Source organism: Baudoinia panamericana, assembly GCF_000338955.1.
Source record: "Baudoinia panamericana UAMH 10762 unplaced genomic scaffold BAUCOscaffold_4, whole genome shotgun sequence".
In the NCBI taxonomy this organism is placed as follows: Eukaryota; Fungi; Ascomycota; class Dothideomycetes; order Mycosphaerellales; family Teratosphaeriaceae; genus Baudoinia; species Baudoinia panamericana.
This window is the reverse complement of record NW_006911260.1, coordinates 1,398,820-1,417,577: the sequence shown is the minus strand read 5'-3', so window position 1 is coordinate 1,417,577 and position 18,758 is coordinate 1,398,820. Positions and strand designations below refer to the sequence as shown.

Here is an 18,758-nt window from a genome sequence, read left to right as displayed (position 1 = left end):
TTGGCGTTCCTTCGAGCCACTTTAGTCGATGCCACAAGGAACCTCGAAGACGTGTCTTGATTAACTACTTCCTACCCCAAAAATGAGATGCTGAATGTCGCACGGTGCTTTGATATCCATTGCCGAATGTCTGCCGGTGGAAGCCTCCCGCACATGGCGGGGAGAATGACATGGATGGCATGGCTTTCCAGACTATAACAGGATTCAGCCGCAGCTGCCATGTGCACGCTACCGCATTTGGCCAGAACTTTTGCGCCTTGACCGGTCGATCGAAACATCACTGCCAAGCAGCAGCTGACAAAGGTTGATAAGCAATGCCTCTTAAATCCGTCCTCTGTCACCGCAATGTTGCTCGACTGTCGTGCAGCATATCTGTCAGAGGTAGGGCTGAATCCGCGACACCACATTTATTGCTTTTTCCTTGACATTCCATAATGCCCTTAGCGAGGCTTCGAGTAGCAAGCAGTGTATGCGGACCCGGCAGCCCTATTGACTGACCAGCAGTCGAACGAGTCGTAGTTGGTCATTCTCAATGCTCTGCCAGCCGAGCTAGACCAGCACAGGAGCTCGAACGCAATGACGGTGACGATGCGGGTTCTCGCGCCGGCTATGTCATCGCGAGAACCACAGTAAGCCACACTTGCACTATGCGACGCCACAAAAACAACCAGTTGACTTTCTTCAGCCCTACCACTTACCGAACACAGCGTGAACGGTGGCAGCGGCTACGCCGCCCTGCTCCAGTCATACTCCGTATCCCGAGCTCACCGGAATCATTGTTCGCAGCGGAATTCTATCAGACGCTCGTAGACCTCCACTTGCACCACACCTGGTTCTCTTTCGTGCCCGCCATGCTCGGCGGCCATGCCGCTACGGACGCAGCTGCTAAAGCTGTCATGAAGGTACACACTCTCTCCAACCCGGCGACTTCTCAGTGCAGAGACAAAATCATAGCTCAAGGTGACAATTCCTACGGCAAAGCCATCGCGGCCTTGCGAAGTTCGCTAGATGATTCCGATTCAGCCTTGGTCTCGGTTGGGCTATTGTCCCTATACGAGGTCTTAATGCGTTCACAGCCCCAGGCATATTTCTGGCATGCCGGCGGTCTAAGCGCCATGCTTCTGAGTCGACGGAAAACGGGGTCGACGAACGAGCTTACCAGAGCGATCGTGTACGGTGACACGCATGGCACGTTCCAGAAGCCGTTGACGAAGGGTGTCGCCAGTCCGTTTGATGACCCATTTTGGTTCGATCTCGAGCCTGCTACTTTTGTGGAAACGAGCGATGAAACTAAAAGGCTGCGAAAGCTGGGCAACCAGCTACTGATTAGACTACCCGGTTTGGTTGCGAGAGTACGTGCGCTACGACAGCGAAGTGTCAAAGGTTCGTTCGAGCAGTACTTCTCTCAAACGGCTGAGGTTGCGGACCAGCTGCTTGATCTCCGGGATGATCGAGCAGAGACCGAGCTCCTCCGCAGGGTGGCAGTAAGGGAGACTCGCGATCCGTTCGACAAAGCCGTTGTACCATACTCCTTTCATCATTTTGCGTCCTCGTACGACAAGGAGACTCTGCTCATATACTGGGGTGGCCGTTTAATGGCAATCAGACTTTGCATGGAGCTTGACCGCCTAAGTCACCAAACCATCAGCAATCCCGCAACGGCAGCTAGACCCGTTTCCGCGCACGTAGAGGGCGTCGCGGGCGCTCCGGCTGTGCGCGCTTGGGATCACAAAGGTATGCTCGACGAACAAGAGCGCATAACAATGTCAATCCTCATGTGCTGGGAAGATGGACTCGGGCAAGCCAATCCTCTCTGTATGGTGTGGGGAGCGCTCATTGACAAAAGTACTTTCCGTGGCAAGCCTGCGGCTATCGTCCGCACATGGGTCTGGACACGATATCAGGAGAGCTTGGCTGGCTGGCCTGTGAAGTACACTATGCGCATGATGGACGAGGAGAGCGAGGCTCTTGCGGGGGGGCCGCTTCTTTGGTGGTTGAGGGATATGGTAGTTCCGGACGGGGTGGAAGTGGACAACGGCTGAACGAGGTAACAATGACGCGTAGAGTGTAGTCGTTTGTCCCGAACGCTTTTAGTCATTCCTATTCAAGGATCAGATACCCAACCACCATCAACGACGTAAGAGCTGCCCGTGACTCCGCTGGCATCATCGCTCGCTAAGAACAAGATAACTCTTGCTGCCTCATCTGGTTTCAGATCTCGCTTCAGGCTCTGGTTCGTCATAACCTCCTCCCTGTACTCCGGCGTCAGCACCTCCTTGATCTGTCGCTCGGTGGCGATGGCTCCGGGCATGACGCTATTGACTCTGATGTTGTCCTTGCCGAACTCCTTCGACAGAGACTTGGTCAAGCCCATGATAGCTGCCTTGCACATGGTGTAGAGCGGTAGACCAGCGGCGGGTATCCGCCAATTGATAGAACCCATGTTGATGACACTTCCAGAGCCGAGCTTCTGCATGGATGGTACGATGGCCTGCGTTAAGAAGACGTGGTGTCGCAGGTTCGTGGCCAGGTCCTGGTCCCACAACTCCGGCGTGACTCCAGCCAAGGGTACGCGGGACTTTGCTCCAGCTGCCGCCGCGTTGTTGACGAGTACGTGTACTGGTCCGTGTTCGTCGAGGACTTTCTTCGCCAGTTCCTTCAGCCGGTCAAGGTTGGTTACATCACAATGATAGAACGTTGGCACGGTGACTTTCGGCATCCCAGGATGTTGATCTGTTGAGCCTTCCGCTCCCTTCTTGATCTGTTCGATCAGTTTTGTCGCAGACCCCTCGGATATATCGAACAGGAAGACATTGCTGCCTTGTTGACAGAAGAGCTCGACCGCGGCGGCTCCTATACCCTCTGCTCCACCTGTAATGATAACGTTCTTGCCTTCTAGGCTAGGATATATTGTGTACCTCGCCATCTATGCCAAGAGTCTATCGTCTATACTAACGCACAGGAAGCGAAGTTCATGTATCCGCTATCAAGGACATGACGTTGCGAACGCTCACAGCATTAGACCCACTTTGATTAACAATTGACTAGAGCCGAAACAACCACAATGAAAATACCGCTTCGATGGGTCGGAAGAAGCCGACACCGCACTGGCTAAATCGGTTCACCTTCCTCCATTGACTCATATGCGGCGAGTGGTTTGTTGAAAGGTACTTCGAAAGCAGCTTAAACAGAGTCAAAGAAACATCGGGTCTGCCAATCATGGCCGAAAAGATGGAAAATGTGATTCCAGTCAATGAGCCAGCGCCAGAAGCCGAGACCGACGAGAAAGGTCCATCGAAAAGTGCCCTGAAGAAAGCCGCGAAGGAGAAAGAAAAGGCAGAAAAGGCAGCCAAACGAGCGCAAGCTGAAGAAGCCCAGCGTAAAGAAGCAGAAGCCAACGATGTCTCGAAAGACGACTATGGCGACTTACCACCTGACGGCACCTTACCATTGCCAATGTTCGAAGACGACAAAGTACCGTTCGTCGAACTGTCTGAGCTTCCGGAACTCTTTAGCGACACTACCAAGTTAGACGAGCCTCAAGGACCTCATGTGATACTGAAAGCTCGTGTCTCCAATGCTAGGACCCAATCAGCGAAACTGGCTTTCCTCGAGCTTCGTGACCGCCTCGACACTATCCAAGCTGTGGTGGCGGCCAGCGACACGCTCAGCAGACAGATGATTAAGTTCTGCGCCAGCATCCCATCCGAGAGCGTGGTGGTTGTTCACGCCCTAGTCAAGAAGCCAAAGGATCCTGTAAAGAGCGCCACTATTTCAGAGCTCGAACTGCACATCAAGAAGCTGTACGTCGAAAGTCGAGCGATGACCCAGCTTCCAATGCAGGTCGCCGATGCAGAGCGAGCGATACCCGCCGAGGGCGAGGAGGAGTCCGCCGATGGACCAATCGTGACGCTTAACACCAGGCTGAACAACCGAGTGATCGACCTTCGAGCCAATCTAAACCAAGCCATCTTCGCGATTAAGTTCGGTGTGGAGGACTTCTTCCGCGAGTTTCTAAAGTCGAGAGGATTCACTGGCATCCACACTCCGAAACTGCTGGGCGCACCGTCTGAAGGTGGCGCCAACGTTTTCGAGGTCAAGTACTTCGGCACCAAAGCATATCTGGCACAGTCGCCACAGCTATACAAGCAAATGCTTATCGCCAGCGACATGAAGAGAGTAATGGAAGTCGGACCCATCTTCCGCGCCGAGAACAGCAACACGGCTCGCCATCTTACCGAGTTCGTCGGCCTCGATCTGGAGATGGCGTTCAACAAGCACTACCATGAAGTAGTCTCACTGCTCGAAGAGCTCATGCTCTACATCTTCAACGGGCTGAAGGAAAAGTACAAGCGAGAGACAGACCTTCTCCGCAGCGTCTACAAAGTCGACGAGTTCAAGCTACCCGAAGCCGGCAAAGTCCCACGCCTGAATTTCGCAGAAGGCATCAAAATGCTCCGCGACGCGGGTGAAGAGATTGGCGATTTCGACGACCTGACAACGCCTCAGGAGAAGAAACTCGGCGCCCTCGTGCTGGAGAAATACGGCTCGGACTTCTACGTCCTCGACCAATTCCCCCTCGCCATTCGGCCCTTCTACACCATGCCCTCCGCCGAGACACAAGCGAAGTACGACTCAGCAAACCCCAACGCGGGCTACAGCAATTCCTACGACTTCTTCATGCGAGGCCAGGAGATCATGTCCGGTGCGCAGCGTATCCATCGAGCGGAGTATCTGGAGCAGAGGATGAAGGAGCACGTGTCGCCTGTTGACCCCAACTCGGATGGTCTTCGCGACTATGTGCAGGCGTTTAGGGAGGGGTGCTCGAAGCATGCTGGTGGTGGGATAGGATTGGAGAGGATTGTTATGTTGTGGTTGGGTTTGCCAAATGTGAGATTGGCGAGTTTGTTCCCTCGTGATCCGGGGAGGAAGACGCCTTGATCGTCTCTCGCGTATTGCTGTCGCACGTCGAGGCAATCGGGCTGCAAGGGCCCGTCGCACGCAGAGTAAGAGCCGCTCTGCTACCTGCTATGTTAGATAGCCTTGGATGGCGTGCATGCATGCAGTCAAGTCAGGCTCGCAAACATCAGCGTAAGTAGCATTCCGTCTGCCGCACCAAGTCGACGGGTTGTGGTCCAAAGTAGCATTGCTATCCGCGATGGCTATGCTATGGGAGGAGACTTCTAGGCCTGAGCCTACCTTACATTAGACCCCGTACTCAAACCTTCATCATTATAACATTAGAGCATCCAGCCTCGCTGTTTGCGCATGGAACTGCCAGGCCGTGATTGACAGCAATCCACTTCAGCATAAGTAGAGGATACCGAAAGCACCAGTGCATAGCTTGCACTCATACGTCGAGCCGTCTGGGTTGGCGCAGAGGCTGAGCTGGCGCTTCTCGACAGTCGGCGTCTCCCAGCATTCTTCGATGATACCACTTGGCCCGACATAGGCGTCCCATTCCCGCTTGCCGTAAGGGAACGTGGTGATGGACGCATCGCGTTTGCCAGCGGTAGATGGCTCGAAGCATTTCTCGATAACGCCGTTCAGACCGACGCAGGCGACCCACTGAAGCTCGTCGATGACCGGCGCGTCGCGCTTGGTAGCAGTTGATCCCTCCCAGCACTCTTCGACGATGCCGTCGGAACCGACGCACGCGTCCCACTGACGCTTGGCGGCGCTACGCGGTTCAAGGCACTCCTCAGCAATACCGTCGGGACCGACACAAGCGTCCCACTGACGCTTCTCTGCTGGAGGTGGGATGACGTAGGCTGGGAGAGGAGCCAGCGAACTGCTTGAAGTCGTCGTAGCCGGACTGACCTTTGTGGAAGTCGCCAGCGTAGTGAGATTGCGCATTGACACCGTGCTGGGGGGAAGGATGGTGCTGCTCGTGTCGGAGACGAAGTTGCAAGTTGCTCCAGGAGGTCCGCATGGGCCAATGGTGGCTGGGAAGGAGACGTGCGCTGCTGCTACTGCGGGGATCGCTTGCGCGGCGGCGGCCCTGAAGGGAGTCAAAGCAATGATTTGCGGGTTAGGAGCGCGCTTGACCTCAGTGATGAAGGTGGTCGGGTCAGCTGCGGCTGTCGACTTCCCCATGTCCACGTCGACGTCGCCGGCAGGATGAGCTCCGAGGCGCTCGTCGAGCGCGTGGGAGCAACCCATCCACGACGGACGATTGCTGGCCTGACTCTTATTCTGACATCCGGAGTTGCAAGTCATGAACGCCTACCGGGGTCAGCAAGCGGTACCTTACCGAGTCGTGATGAAAGTAAGGTACATACATCGTAGCCGCCATTGCCGCACATGCAGGCATTCTGGGTCATCAGAGTGGCAGAGCCGGTGCAACCGTGACCGATCACTTGCTTGTTCCAGCATGAGATCTGGCAGACTGGCAAGCTGTAAGCCCGTGAGCTTCGATTCTGCGTGGGGAGACTTACCGGTAAGACCGTTCTTGTCGGCTGCGTCTAGGAAGGTGACGGGACGTATGAGAGTGTTGTCTGTAACGACTGTGGCGTGTCAGTAATGCCCTCTGGCATGAGAGGGATGCCTTACCAGCTAGAGCAGAGACAGGAGACGTGAGCATCATCAAGCTGATGAACAGCGAGATGATGCTTATGGTACGCATCATTGCCTTGGCTATGGTTGGTGCTCAAGTCGTGTATAGAAAGATAGATGGTATGCTATAAGGAGGAGTGATGGAAGAAGAAAGATGATGACGGGTGATGGTGCTGTAAAAGTAATGTTGAAGGTCTAGTGTTGGCGAGAGGTTGTTCGGAGGACTGAGCAACCCTTATAAATTTGTCTTGTCGCGTGCGAGCTTGGCGCGACCGGTTGGCGTTTGCCAGGTGGATAAAGAAGGAAGGAACGATGGTGGTCGCGCCTGCCCAAAGTGGGATGACTGAAGGAATGTCAAGGAGTTGAGGTGCTAAAGACTAAAAGAACGACGAGGAAGTGATAGGAAGTTCTGCTTCAGTAGTCTTTAGGTAGCGCGAGCGAGAGAAATAAGCACTGAGCAGGATATACAGCCATACCTACAGCAGCGTACAGGCAAGCGTCCCTGCGAAGGCCTTGTGTGACCCATATCGCGGGATGCGAGCGTAAGCACTTTGCCTCACCTCAGTAAAAGATCAAATCGATCTTCTTCCCGTCTTCTGCCCCGTAGCGCTCTTTGAACTCAGTTCTCGACAACAGCTGGACCAGTGGCGCCTGCGTCTCTCGCATATCGAGAATCCCGCGCTTCTTCTGATCAATATGCGACGCATCCACCACAATCCTCTCCAGGTGAGACGAAGAAAGCGCGCCGTCGTCCAGTAAATCAGTAATTCTCTGAGGCGTTCCAACACCGATACCCATTCTCGTCTTCTTCACCGTCTCAATGGCTTCTTTGAGCTTGATATGCTTGGCAAACAGTTTCGCCACCATGGAGTCCTTGGTCTGAAACTTCCGCAGCGCCCTTGTGAGATCTGCTGCGCGCAGTCCCGCGCCCGCTACCACGAGCGTGTGTGGACTGCCCTTCTCCTGCGCGGCGTCAGAGAGCTTGTGGCCCTTTTCCTTCCGCCGGGGTCCGGCGAAGTGCTCTAGGAAGTCTGCTAGGTTCGTTGTTGTTCTCCGTTTCTCCCATGTTGAGGTCTCCGTGATCGCTTGGGCAGAGATGTGCAGTTCTTCCGCTTCTAGCATGCTTAGGTCGGGCCGGAACCGCTTGGTTCGTTGCGCGATGTGGTCGGCTACGAGACGACCGTCCATGTACGCGATTGCATGGTTGAGACCGAGCTCGAGGTCCAGGGTTTCGTCGTCTAGCGTTGCAGCCTTCTTGAACTTCTTTCGCTTCGCTGCTCGTTTACTCTCGGTTTTCTCTTCGTCGTCCCGCTTTCGCTTCGCTGAAGGCGGTTGTTCTGCTGTGCCGGGTTCCGGAAAGTCTTCGAGGAGCGGGACTCCATTCTGGTCGTCTTCCGAGTCTGACATACTGTCCGATTGCGGCTAGAAATATATATAATGTCGAGTGCAAGAACGGAGGTTGATCTGCGCAAGAAGTTCACTTTCGCTAGCGCCGGAAGGTTCCGCTATGTGCACGTCGCTGTCGTGTGCCTACCGGAGCTTCAGTTGAACATCGCCAAAGAAACCACCTCCGCCATCCTCCACCTCCACCTCCACCTCCACCGGTACATCAGCCCATCATGTCCGCCGACGGTACCATACTCAAAGCGGATAGAGACTACACCGCCGAAGTCGACGCCGCCCTCCCGGAAGCAGAGTCGCTCGCCTCCTCCGGCCAGACACAGGCCGCCATAGACAAACTCCTTGCACTTGAGAAGCAGACACGGCAAGCCTCAGACCTCCCTTCCACCTCGCGATTGCTAGTCACAATCGTGACGATATGCAAGAACGGCAAGGACTGGGCGCTTCTGAACGAGCAGGTGTTGCTGCTCAGCAAGAAGCATGGCCAGCTGAAACAGGCCATCACCAAGATGGTCCAGACGGTCATGGGCTTCCTGGACGATATACCAGAGGCGGGCGGGAAGAAGATGAGCGTGATTGAGACGCTGAGGACGGTGACGGAGGGCAAGATCTTCGTCGAGGTAGAGCGAGCGCGAGTCACACGGATCCTATCACGCATCAAGCAGGCCGAAGGCGACATTGCCGCCGCCGCCGACATTCTCTGTGAGCTGCAAGTAGAAACGTTTGGCTCCATGGCGCGGCGAGAAAAGACCGAATTCATCCTCGAACAGGTAGCCTTGTGCATTGAGAAGGGCGACTGGACGCAGGCAGCCATCCTAGGCCGCAAAATCAGCACACGCTACTTCGCGCGAAGACCGAAACGAACACCAGAGGAAATAGAGAAGCGCAAGAAGGAGAAAGAGGAGCAAGCGCGCCGGAACGCCGACACAGCCGTAGGCGACACCGCTGACATCGACCCGGACGAAGACGACGTCACCGACCTCAAACTTCGCTACTACGAGCAACAAATCACCCTCGCTAAGCACGACGACAAGTACCTGGAAGCGTGCAAACACTATCGCGCCGTCCTCGACACCGAAGCGGTCGAAAACAACCCCGAACAACTCCGAGCCGCGCTCCAACGCGTCATCTACTTCATCCTGCTCGCACCCTACGATAACGAGCAATCCGACCTCCTCCACCGCATCTCACAAGACACGCGCATAGCCACCTCCTGTCCAAAGGACGGCCAACTCCTCAAACTCTTCACCAAACCTGAACTCATGCGCTGGCCGTCCATCGAAGCAAATTTCGGCTCCCACCTAACCAGCACGGATATCTTCTCCGCCACCCCACCCCCCACCACCCATCCAAAGAAGGGCGTGGACCCAAAATCCCACACCCGCTACACCACCCTCCGCCGCCGTGTAATCGAGCACAACGTCCGCGTCATCGCTCGTTACTACACCCGCATCACCTTCGCCCGCCTCACCACCCTCCTCGACCTGCCCTCAACCGAAACCGAGAAATACATCTCCGATCTCGTGGTGGGCGGGACGATCTACGCGCGGATTGATCGGCCCGCCGGGGTGGTGAGTTTCGAGAAGAAGAGGGATGCGGATGAGGTATTGAATGAGTGGAGTGGGGATCTGAAGCAGCTTTTGGGGGTGTTAGAGAGGATTGGGCATTTGATTACGAAGGAGGAGATGATGGCGAGGATTTTGCCGGGTGGGGGGAGGCAGCAGGAGGGGGGGAAGGGGTTGGCGGTGAGATGAGGTGGGGGAGCATGGGAACGAGCGTGAGCGCGTGATGGCCGAAAAGAGTGTGGCAATGGCGCGGCGGAAGCTCTAGCGTTTGTATGATCACATTGTAGAAGTACATGTAGAAGCGACAGCGCGGATGCGGAATCACGCTCCAGATGTCCCACAGCGTCCGTTGCAGCGTACGGGAATGAACTGCGATAAACCGGGCGGTATCATAAATATTACAAGAACATTCCATGTCCGCGGAAGACTAACTTCATGATGTTCGTCTATTATCAGCAAACTCCGCCCTGTAGTTCGCTATCCAGGCAGACTCATCCACAATTGTGTATTGGAAAAAGCGGGAAGCACGCCTCGTTGCTTGACGCATCGTACTTGACCTGACAATCACTCCGATCGATTCAAAGAACCGCGCCGTGAAGAGTCTTGACTCGTGAGGCCGGGTCTGGCGCAGTGGCGGCGAAAGCCTGGGATAATGGTAACGCGGATTGGACGGGCTACAACTTTCGCAAAAGCTTTTTTTGAAGCATGATGTCTTTCGCACTTGAGTGCCATTTCAGCCAGGCCGCTCGAGACTCATTAACAGATCCAGCAAGAGCCGCGAGTAGACGTCAGATGCCGAAGGAGGATGTCCAGAGCGGCTGGCAAGCTGTACTCTTCGGGCGTCATGTGGGAGAATGTTCGTGGTGCGGGTGCTGGACGCTGCACAGTCCGCATGACCATGGCAGTAAATTGCATCCGTGAGAGAGGGAAAGCCATAGTGGGCGCGTAAGTCTTGACTCCTGGAGTCAAGAAAGCGGAACCGACGGAATCCGCATCTGAGGAGTCTGCATGCTCCCGTACGGTTGGGCTCGACGTAGGCTAGATCGCGCGTGGCGAACCGCTGCGTTTAGAGTTCAGTAACCGGTTCGTCACATAGTCGAGCCGCGGTCACACCGCCACCCTCACCGTCCTAATTGATCAATCCCAACGCTCACCACCCACTACTCCTTCTGACCCCTCCTCCACCCCCACCCCTCCGTCCCTTAACAACCATCCACAACATCACACTCGTCGCCGCACTGAGACTGAACCAAGTAAAAATGTACTGCAAATGATTGTTCCTCAAATTCACCTCCGCGGGCCTCCCAATCGGTGCGCCCGCCGCCTGCCTCTCATAAGCCGTGATGAGATCCGGCCGCATCGTCTCCTCCACCCACACAGCCTGCGAGCCCGCGTGCGCGGCCATTTCGGCCACGTCAGGGAAATGCCAAGTATTCTGCGCGGGGTTGTTGGCGGGGGTGAAGGAGTTCTTTTGCCAGGGCGTGCGGAGGAGGCCGGACACGACGACCGTGGAGGCGGGGAGGCCTTGTTGGCGGGAGGATTGCGCGGCGTGGGAACGCGAGATCCAGCCGCGGTTGACTAGGATTGTGGTGTTGATCCCTTTGGCTGCGAGGTCGGGGAATTCCTCGCTTCGGTCTAACGGTGTGATGACCAGATACCCGTCTTCGCCTTCGCGGACGCGGGGTCCGACGAGCATTTCTTTGCCGTGGAGGAATTTCCCTCTTGCGACGACACGCCGGTAATCGAATTCGGCTATGGCGTCTGGATCTATTACTGGTGGTAAGGGTAAGGGTTCTCGGACCAAACGGTCCTCGAACTTGGCGATGAGGTCTGTTTTCCAGGTCAGGCGGTGGACCTGCCAGCAGCCGAGGACGAAGGCTGTGAGAGGGATGGAGGCGAGGAGGAGGAGGCCGATGGTGTTGTGACGCCGATTGGAGCGGATTAGGGTGGGAGGGTTGTCGAGGATGGAGCGGAAGTTGGGATCGATGTCGGCGGGGTTGTTGTTCGGAGGTTGTGTTGATTGGGGTCTACGCTGGGTGTGGCGGAGGGAGGGGCGGGGTTGTTGGCGGAGACGGGTGCGGATGGTCGATGATGGTCGTTGGATTTGCTTGGATAGGTGCTGGAGGCAGTGGGTGCAAATCCATTGCCGGCGGGGAGGGATGGGGAGTGGTGCACGTTGGAGTGATCGCGATAGCTGGCGTACCACGAGGCGGGAAAGGGGCTCCATGGTTGCTATGACTGTTGATGATGTGAATGTTCGACGTTGATGGTGTCGCACGTTTCCGTGCCTGTATGTCTACATGACTCGCGCCGCAGTGCCAAGAGATCTTGGGTGAACGATGGAGCGAGGGGAGCTTCCTTGTTGGTACAGCCATGTGAATACAAGTACTACTCGCAGTGGTCATCATGTTCCACGCCGGCGACCTCAATAGCGGCATCTCCGCCGCCATCTCGGAGCAGAAGCTCGTCGCCTGCTTCATCGCCGCCCCGCCTGACAGCTCCGCCAACAACTCCGCCAACACCTCCGCCGACTCGACACTATGGGAGGAGGAGTGGTTACCGGACTTGCAAGAGATCATTGCCGACAAAGCTGTGTTGTTACGCATGGAGAGAGGCAGTAAGGAGGCCGGCTTCCTCAACGCTTTTTGCAGCATCGACCGCGCTCCGACGCTCATCGTGGTGCATAATGGGAGGGTGCTGGAGAAGCTGGAGGGTGGGGTTAGTAGAGATGACTTCGTGGAGCGGCTGTTGAGAGCGCTCGGTGTGGAAGGGATGGATGAGAGCGCGACGGCGGAGGATGCGACGGTGGAAGAAGCGACAGCTAGCGGTCCTGTGCACCCAGACGCAGCCCCCTTACAGCCCACGCAATCAACACCCGCGCAGGCCTCTTCAACCCCCCAACAACTCTTTCCCGACCGCGCCGCCCGCCTCGAAGCAGACCGTCTCGCCCGCGAAGCCGCCGAGAAGGAAGCCCGGAACGCTCGCACCGAAGCCCGACGCAATGAAGCAGAAGAAGCGCATGCCGCACACCAAGACAAAGGCAAACAGCGAGCGACCACCGAAAACAGCGAGAAGCAACGAGCCCGTGACGCCTGGATCTACGAGCAGAAACAACGCAAAGACGAAGCCAAGAAGGAACGCGAACGAATCCTCAATCAGATCGAAAGCGACCGACAGGAACGCAAAGCCAAGGCCGCAAGAGCGAAGCAGGCAGAGACGCAGCAGGAAGGTGCCAGCAGTCCTCTACCCGACGCACGTATGGCGGAGACGAAGCGGAGCGCAGGTGCGGGCGGGATGTGTTCCCTCCAGCTCCGCCTCTTCGACGGCACCAGTGTGCGCGGACGTTTCTCCGCCCCCACCGCCACCCTTGCGAAAGACGTCCGCAACTTCGTGAAAGAACAAGCACCGCCCGGCTCAGGAGGGGCAGATATCCCCTACAGCTTCCGGCAAATCCTCGCTCCGAACCCGTCTCGTTCCATTGAGGTAAGCGAGGAACATCAGACCCTCTCCGAACTGGACCTCGTTCCCAATGCCACGCTCGTGCTCGTCCCCGTCGCGGGCGCGGTAGCAAGTGCTTACAACCCAGCGGATGCCGGATACCTCGGCTGGGCCTCCTCATGGCTCAATTACGGGTACTCATCTTTACCAAATGTGTCCTACTACCTCCCAAGTTTCTCCCGGCTATACATGGGCGGCACCGCGGATCCAAGCGAACGAAGCAACGTCGAGGGAGCGGCGATGGCGGGCGCAGATACTTTGCCGGCGGCTGCTGATGCTGGGGAAGGGTCGGCTGCGAAAGTCAGGGTGAAGACGTTGGCTGATCAGCGCGAAGAGCAGAGAAAGAGGGAGGGGACGGAGTTCTATAATGGGAATAGTTTGGGTTTCGAGCCTAGGAAGGGGGACGAGGACTGAAAGCGGCAGAAAGAGGAGATGAAACATACAACGCTGAATGAACGCGATGCATGCTCACGCAGCGTGGGTACGATGCAGACATCGCCAGGACTAGCTTGGAAGATATTCTGCCAAACGGACCATTGCCCACAATTTCCCGACGTTTCTCAACGACGGGAGACGGAGCCGCCGAGTGTTCCTTGTCTTTGCGTTCACGACGACACCTGTACAGCGCAAGCAGGCAGAAGAAAGAGCGGTCCAACGGCACGCTCAACACCGAGGCCGAGCTCGAGTCGGCTATTGCTTGGTCACGGCCCTGTCCACGGAAAAGCGATCCTCGTCCTCCTATCCGCCATCCTGGTCGGTCTCGATACCGGTACCGACGATTGCACCTTCTGCGACCTCATTTAGACAGAGACGGCGTCTACAAGACGGACGGGCAGGGCAAGAAGGTGCCCGAAGACCGCCGTCTTCGCACGCCTCAAAGAGTGCTCGCATGACATTGTGCAGTTCCTCCCCTACCTTCGCGTCTACATTCGCCCTTCGCTAGCTGAGAGTCTTGCGGTGGAGGTGAGGGCGACGGCGAGCTCCTGGAGCCAATTTCGCGGCCAAAGGGTCGAGCGAGCCGACCGGCCAGATGGCCCGAAGGTGTCAAGGGGTGTAGGTTACGCTACTCGGCTGTGAAAGGCGGCGGATGGGAGGGTACGGAGTGAAAGGCGAAGCCGTATGGATGGCTGGGGATACGGGAATCAATAGGTAGAAACTTGTGCACCATGAGAGCACGAGGTGAGTTCATGTTCGAAGGGAACAGAGGCCGGCCCAGATTGCCTTATCATGACTATGTTACACGTTACATGCAAGCAAATGCAGCTGGAGATCATGCAGATGATTGGCGAAGCCACTACGCGATGCTCGTGAACGACGCTTCAAATGTCATAGCTCCCCGCGGGAAAGATACTTCAGCTCCTGATGTACGTCCCCGGCGCGCTCTCGCCAGGCTGCAACGTCACCTACACACCACAGTCAGCTCGGTCATCACCACCTGGTCACTGCGAACCAATACGCACCGTCATCGTGCCCACATGCGTAGTAATCGTCAAATGAACCGTCGTCGTACTCTCACCACTCACCCTACAGCACCGTCAGCTTTCCACTTCCTCCACACACAGGCAGCAAACAAACTCACGTCGGCGTCGTCGCCGGAGACACCTGCTCAACTGTAAACGTCTCAAACACCGTCGGCGCCGTACTAAACGACGCCGCCCTCGTATGCGTCACCGTCCAACTCGTCTCGTACTCCAACTCCGAAGTCGTCGTCGTGCTGAAAGTCGTCATGATTTCCGTAACGTTTGCCACGATCGTCTCCCAAATCACTACGCTCGAGGGCCCGGGAATGCGTGTAGTGATATCGAGCGATTGTGTCGCCGTCCTCGTTTCCGTGATGACGCTCGTATGCCAGACTTCGTATTCGGTGATGCATTCTGTGCCGTTCGTGTAGTCCGCACAGATCGCTTTGGTGATGTCGGGGGGTGCAGTACCGCCCGTGAGGTTCTGCCACGGGGCGAAGTAGTAGGTTGTTAGGTTTTGGATGCTGAAGGTGGGGGTGGGAGTTATCATGGCCGTGCCGTTTGTGGAAGTCGTGTTGGTGGAGATGTTGGCTGTTAGCGTGGGCGTTATGAGCCGGTAACCTTCTCTGGTGGAGAAGGTGATGTCTTGGGAGCACTCCGTTACCGGGTAGCTTGTTATTAGATCGCGAAGAGTGGTGTCACAGATGGTGTTCGTTGCTTGGCTGTAAATGGTGCTGCAGGAGGTACTTCCGGGTGGTATGGAGGAGGAGTAGTTGTGGAATGGCGCCGTGGTAGGCCGCGAGATTGGCGTCCGTGTCGGAGCGAAGAAGTCTGACTGCGCTAGAGGACATAATGTGTATTGCGGCACATAGTATGTGACTAGTTGGCTTTGCGCGGTGATCGCAACTGGATTTGCACCGGGTGATGGCGTGATGTATGCTATCACCCCAGGTGATGTCGTTGATGTAGATGCGCTGACTTCTGGCGGTAATATCTGTCGCTTCCGGACTTCCTCCGCATGGTGTGCATGTCTATTCCCTGCGTGGCCAGCCCCGACTATGGTTAGGACTGCGAGCAAAGCGCATAATGAGCGTGTGTATGCCATGTTTTGGTGGCTCGCCAGGAGTCTCCACGATGAACGAATGTTTCGGCAATGTCGTGTGCTCCGGCACTGCTGAAAGCGGCATTGTCTGCTGTGTCGCAGGTGGCTTGCAACGTGCATTCCTTGATGCGTCCTCCCCAAACAAGAACGACTGCATTGCGGGGATGGGGAATGTAAGAGGTCACGATGCCTCTCCCTTTGCTTAGCTCGACCCCTGGTCCTTTGAGACGACTCAGCATCACCAAGACTTCATGCATGCCCAAGGCTTGCTCTCTCAGACCGCGAGAGTCCAATCAGTCACCATCGTCAGACTCATCGTAACTGTTACCATCAACTCCGTTCGGCTGCGCTTCACCTCCGCGCATCAAGCGGGCATGCTCGCGCTGTATTAGCGCCTTTCTTTCCGCATTGATCTTGTCAATCCTGTCGAAGCTGGCCGTCTGCAGCCTTCGTAGCGCTTCAATCTGTGCCCTCAGCGCAGCGTTCTGCTCCTCGAGAGTAGGCTCTTTACGCTTGTTAGAGTCTCCATCCAGCGCCATAAAGTCTTCGGTTTCATCAGGCGCGGCGGCACTGACATGACGCTCTGGCGCGAGAGACCAAGAAGCCAGCTCACCTAGACCTTCATCAAGCAGAGCCTGCGGGAAGGACGGAGCGGTGAGTGCTTGCTGCCATAAGGTCTCCTCAGCACCGAGATCTGACCCTGTGAGCTCGACGTTGATCGCGTAATTGCCGGGTACAGTACCAGCTGCACTGTCGAAAGCGCCAAACTTCGGCTTCATCACTGACGTTACCTTCACCCGCTTGGTTTCCTGGTACGCGAAGCCAGTAACCGGCAGGAAGCACAAGTTGGTTACGGGACCTGGCAGAGGGTTCTGCATAAGATTTGTCTGTGCCCTGCCAGTTGCAACATCCCAAGCCACTACGCTTCCAGACTGGTGGCCCGTGAGCAGAGTGCTGCTGTCGAATGACAGGCTGACGCTTAGCGCTGCACCTTTCAGCGCGTCGGGCTGTCTCCAGCGCGAAGATGCAGCTGGCTGAATAGGTACAGAAGCCTTCTCTCCACCCTGCACAGCCGACGTTGAGTGGCCCTGCCGGTAAAGGTCGAGCTGCTGCACACTCCCGTCATCGCAGCCGAGGTAGACAGCTCTATCAGCGGCGTCGAGAGTGATGCATAGTGGTAGCGATGAAAGTAGATAGGTACGTAGAACAGTATTTGTATGGAAGTCCCACAACAAGCAAGTCCTATCTCTCGCAGCAGAGACTGCAAAGTTGCTGAAGCTTACGCTATGTCCGACAGTAACGGCCGTCACTTCCGTTCGATGGGATGCGAATGTGCGTAAGGGTGATAGACCCTGCGCACCAACGTTCGCAAATGAAAGAAGGCCAGGTAGGGACCAGACTTGGACAGTAGAGTCCGCTGAAGCGGAGAGCAGGAAGTTCGAGCTGGCGTCGACCGCAAGCGCGGTGACCTTCTGGAGATGTGACTGTACCGTAGTAACCTGTCGACCAGAGTGTGTCTCCCACAGGAAGATCCTGCCTTCTGCTGTACCCAGCACAAGGACTGTGTCGTCGCAGGCTAAGGCAATGCAGGTAACCCGTTCCGTGAACGGCACAGTAGCTTCTTGGTTGCCCTTCAGTCTGTTGTAGACATGAACAACAGCCTTGTCCGATTGCGCGGCGAAGATATGGGACTCGCTTACTGCGAGGCAGTTGGCTGGAGTGGCGCTTTTCTTGAAGATGGCTCGCTGTTGTGCCAGCGGCTGGAATTCGTGGAGAAAGATGGCCGCATCTTTCGCTACGTTAGTACCTGGTGGCTTCTCAGGCACACCTATAGAGGCGATGAAGTGCTCGGTGAGCATGCTTCACGTTCCCCAATAACGATTTGGGTGGAAGAGAAAGGTTCTCGTGTAGGATCTGGAAAATGTACAATGCGGAGCGTCCCGGCGCTAGCGAAACTACTTCAGCCCCGTCACTGATGCGCGGTGCTCTCCCTGTCTCCCCTTATGCTTCGAAAACTTCCAGGTAGAGCAAGATTGATCATACCGTCCGCGGCAGATCGGCAGCTTCTGGCAATTTACCACCCTAATTGCCTTATTGTATCGAGCGTGGACTGGCATCAGTTACTTGATTGATGAGGCTGATCAGTTCGCGCTAGCAAGAAATTCTATGGTCAGAGCCATAGCTTTGGACGAGGTACATCAACCCGGTTTGGGAGGCGGTGGTTGTACTCTTGTTTATGTCCGCACGTAGTCACGATCATTCACGATCTAGATTTGAGTTTGCCCCACAACGCCATGTGCCTTCCATGCCGAGCGCCGGGAAACCGTTGCAAGCGGGGTCGCACGTGAGGCCTCCCCCGTTCCAGAAAGGCTTCCTTTCGTCGAGCAAACCAACCCTACCTTACACCCACATGCGTTGTGTCACCACTCTGTCTTGGACGAATTCGCCCCAAAACGTTCTATACAACGAGAGTGCAGCAGTAGCAACGCCGACAGCATGCAGCGCATAGAGCCTCGCCCGATGGAGGCACACTCACAACCGCAAAGCTATGCGCAAGATCACGCTACACCGCCCCAATCATCGCCAGCAGCAGCAAAGAACCAATGGAACATCCCCACCGGCTTCGCATCGACCGGCAGTCAATCACATACCCAAAGCTTTGAGGAGATCTACGGCGTACCGGAGAACTTCCTCGAAATAGAGGTAGCTATACCCATAGTCATGCCCATCAGAAAGCCATTCTCCCGCCGCAGATACGTGATATTGATGCACGAGTGATACAGGTGACAGACCCACAAACGCACCAACCAACATCCTCCCCCTCCTCCCGCTACACCACCTACCTCATCCGCCTCAGCACCAACATCCCCGCCTTCAAACTCCGCCGCTCCGAAGTTCGCCGCCGCTACTCCGACTTCGAGGTCTTCCGCGACCTACTCGAGCGCGAATCCGCCCGCGTCTCCATCCCACCCTTACCCGGCAAAGTCTACCTCAACCGCTTCGACGACGCGGTGATCGAGGAGCGACGGAAAGGGCTGGAGCGCTTCCTCAAGATCGTCGTGGGACACCCGCTCTTGCAGACCGGGTCGAGAGTGTTGGGTGGATTCGTGCAGGACCCGAATTGGGATCGGAATGCTTGGTAGTGTACTGCCTCTGACACCGTGGGTGGGAGATGTG

The 18,758-nt window shown here is 56.2% G+C and overlaps 11 protein-coding genes across 11 annotated transcripts; 5 read left to right on the top strand and 6 right to left on the bottom strand.

Annotated features, from left to right (window-relative positions):
• Positions 1 to 576: 576 nt before the first annotated feature.
• BAUCODRAFT_121291 (uncharacterized protein) lies at positions 577 to 2,042 on the top strand (the record flags this gene model as incomplete). Its single annotated transcript, XM_007676859.1, has 2 exons — positions 577 to 629; positions 686 to 2,042. 2 exons carry the CDS (start codon positions 577 to 579, stop codon positions 2,040 to 2,042), a joined length of 1,410 nt encoding a protein of 469 aa, XP_007675049.1.
• On the bottom strand, positions 2,018 to 3,060 carry BAUCODRAFT_425854 (uncharacterized protein). The gene has a single exon (XM_007676858.1). The coding sequence runs from the start codon at positions 2,924 to 2,926 to the stop codon at positions 2,105 to 2,107; it is 822 nt and encodes a 273-aa protein (XP_007675048.1). The 5' UTR covers positions 2,927 to 3,060; the 3' UTR covers positions 2,018 to 2,104.
• A 171-nt stretch (positions 3,061 to 3,231) lies between these two features.
• BAUCODRAFT_67641 (uncharacterized protein) lies at positions 3,232 to 4,941 on the top strand (the record flags this gene model as incomplete). The annotated part of the gene is made up of 1 exon (XM_007676505.1): positions 3,232 to 4,941. The coding sequence occupies one exon, from the start codon at positions 3,232 to 3,234 to the stop codon at positions 4,939 to 4,941; it is 1,710 nt and encodes a 569-aa protein (XP_007674695.1).
• A 181-nt stretch (positions 4,942 to 5,122) lies between these two features.
• BAUCODRAFT_425672 (uncharacterized protein) lies at positions 5,123 to 6,872 on the bottom strand. Its single transcript, XM_007676857.1, has 4 exons — positions 6,553 to 6,872; positions 6,438 to 6,506; positions 6,282 to 6,388; positions 5,123 to 6,225 (listed from the first exon to the last, which is right to left on the bottom strand). The coding sequence occupies exons 1-4, from the start codon at positions 6,626 to 6,628 to the stop codon at positions 5,305 to 5,307; spliced, it is 1,173 nt and encodes a 390-aa protein (XP_007675047.1). The 5' UTR covers positions 6,629 to 6,872; the 3' UTR covers positions 5,123 to 5,304.
• BAUCODRAFT_32456 (uncharacterized protein) lies at positions 6,814 to 7,993 on the bottom strand. Its single transcript, XM_007676296.1, has one exon. The coding sequence runs from the start codon at positions 7,960 to 7,962 to the stop codon at positions 7,117 to 7,119; it is 846 nt and encodes a 281-aa protein (XP_007674486.1). The 5' UTR covers positions 7,963 to 7,993; the 3' UTR covers positions 6,814 to 7,116.
• Positions 7,994 to 8,068: 75 nt separating this feature from the next.
• On the top strand, positions 8,069 to 9,968 carry BAUCODRAFT_425136 (uncharacterized protein). Its single transcript, XM_007676856.1, has one exon. The coding sequence runs from the start codon at positions 8,175 to 8,177 to the stop codon at positions 9,708 to 9,710; it is 1,536 nt and encodes a 511-aa protein (XP_007675046.1). The 5' UTR covers positions 8,069 to 8,174; the 3' UTR covers positions 9,711 to 9,968.
• A 589-nt stretch (positions 9,969 to 10,557) lies between these two features.
• On the bottom strand, positions 10,558 to 11,838 carry BAUCODRAFT_425138 (uncharacterized protein). Its single transcript, XM_007676855.1, has one exon. The coding sequence runs from the start codon at positions 11,746 to 11,748 to the stop codon at positions 10,672 to 10,674; it is 1,077 nt and encodes a 358-aa protein (XP_007675045.1). The 5' UTR covers positions 11,749 to 11,838; the 3' UTR covers positions 10,558 to 10,671.
• An 89-nt stretch (positions 11,839 to 11,927) lies between these two features.
• BAUCODRAFT_67495 (uncharacterized protein) lies at positions 11,928 to 13,433 on the top strand (the record flags this gene model as incomplete). The annotated part of the gene is made up of 1 exon (XM_007676489.1): positions 11,928 to 13,433. The coding sequence occupies one exon, from the start codon at positions 11,928 to 11,930 to the stop codon at positions 13,431 to 13,433; it is 1,506 nt and encodes a 501-aa protein (XP_007674679.1).
• A 938-nt stretch (positions 13,434 to 14,371) lies between these two features.
• Positions 14,372 to 15,584, bottom strand: BAUCODRAFT_146943 (uncharacterized protein; the record flags this gene model as incomplete). Its single annotated transcript, XM_007676854.1, has 3 exons — positions 14,372 to 14,422; positions 14,480 to 14,543; positions 14,599 to 15,584. The coding sequence occupies 3 exons, from the start codon at positions 15,582 to 15,584 to the stop codon at positions 14,372 to 14,374; spliced, it is 1,101 nt and encodes a 366-aa protein (XP_007675044.1).
• A 203-nt stretch (positions 15,585 to 15,787) lies between these two features.
• On the bottom strand, positions 15,788 to 17,807 carry BAUCODRAFT_425435 (uncharacterized protein). Its single transcript, XM_007676853.1, has one exon. The coding sequence runs from the start codon at positions 17,438 to 17,440 to the stop codon at positions 15,875 to 15,877; it is 1,566 nt and encodes a 521-aa protein (XP_007675043.1). The 5' UTR covers positions 17,441 to 17,807; the 3' UTR covers positions 15,788 to 15,874.
• Positions 17,808 to 18,101: 294 nt separating this feature from the next.
• Positions 18,102 to 18,724, top strand: BAUCODRAFT_66288 (uncharacterized protein; the record flags this gene model as incomplete). Its single annotated transcript, XM_007676398.1, has 2 exons — positions 18,102 to 18,284; positions 18,365 to 18,724. 2 exons carry the CDS (start codon positions 18,102 to 18,104, stop codon positions 18,722 to 18,724), a joined length of 543 nt encoding a protein of 180 aa, XP_007674588.1.
• Positions 18,725 to 18,758: the final 34 nt, after the last annotated feature.

Coding starts and splice junctions, on each gene's coding strand:
- BAUCODRAFT_425138 (XM_007676855.1), bottom strand. CDS start 11,748: ATGGAGCCCCTTTCCCGCCTCGTGGTACGCCAGCTATCGCGATCACTC.
- BAUCODRAFT_32456 (XM_007676296.1), bottom strand. CDS start 7,962: ATGTCAGACTCGGAAGACGACCAGAATGGAGTCCCGCTCCTCGAAGAC.
- BAUCODRAFT_425854 (XM_007676858.1), bottom strand. CDS start 2,926: ATGGCGAGGTACACAATATATCCTAGCCTAGAAGGCAAGAACGTTATC.
- BAUCODRAFT_425435 (XM_007676853.1), bottom strand. CDS start 17,440: ATGCTCACCGAGCACTTCATCGCCTCTATAGGTGTGCCTGAGAAGCCA.
- BAUCODRAFT_425672 (XM_007676857.1), bottom strand. CDS start 6,628: ATGATGCGTACCATAAGCATCATCTCGCTGTTCATCAGCTTGATGATG. Junction 6,507..6,552: donor TCCTGTCTCTGCTCTAGCTG/GTAAGGCATCCC, acceptor GACACGCCACAG/TCGTTACAGACAACACTCTC. Junction 6,389..6,437: donor CGACAAGAACGGTCTTACCG/GTAAGTCTCCCC, acceptor ACAGCTTGCCAG/TCTGCCAGATCTCATGCTGG.
- BAUCODRAFT_425136 (XM_007676856.1), top strand. CDS start 8,175: ATGTCCGCCGACGGTACCATACTCAAAGCGGATAGAGACTACACCGCC.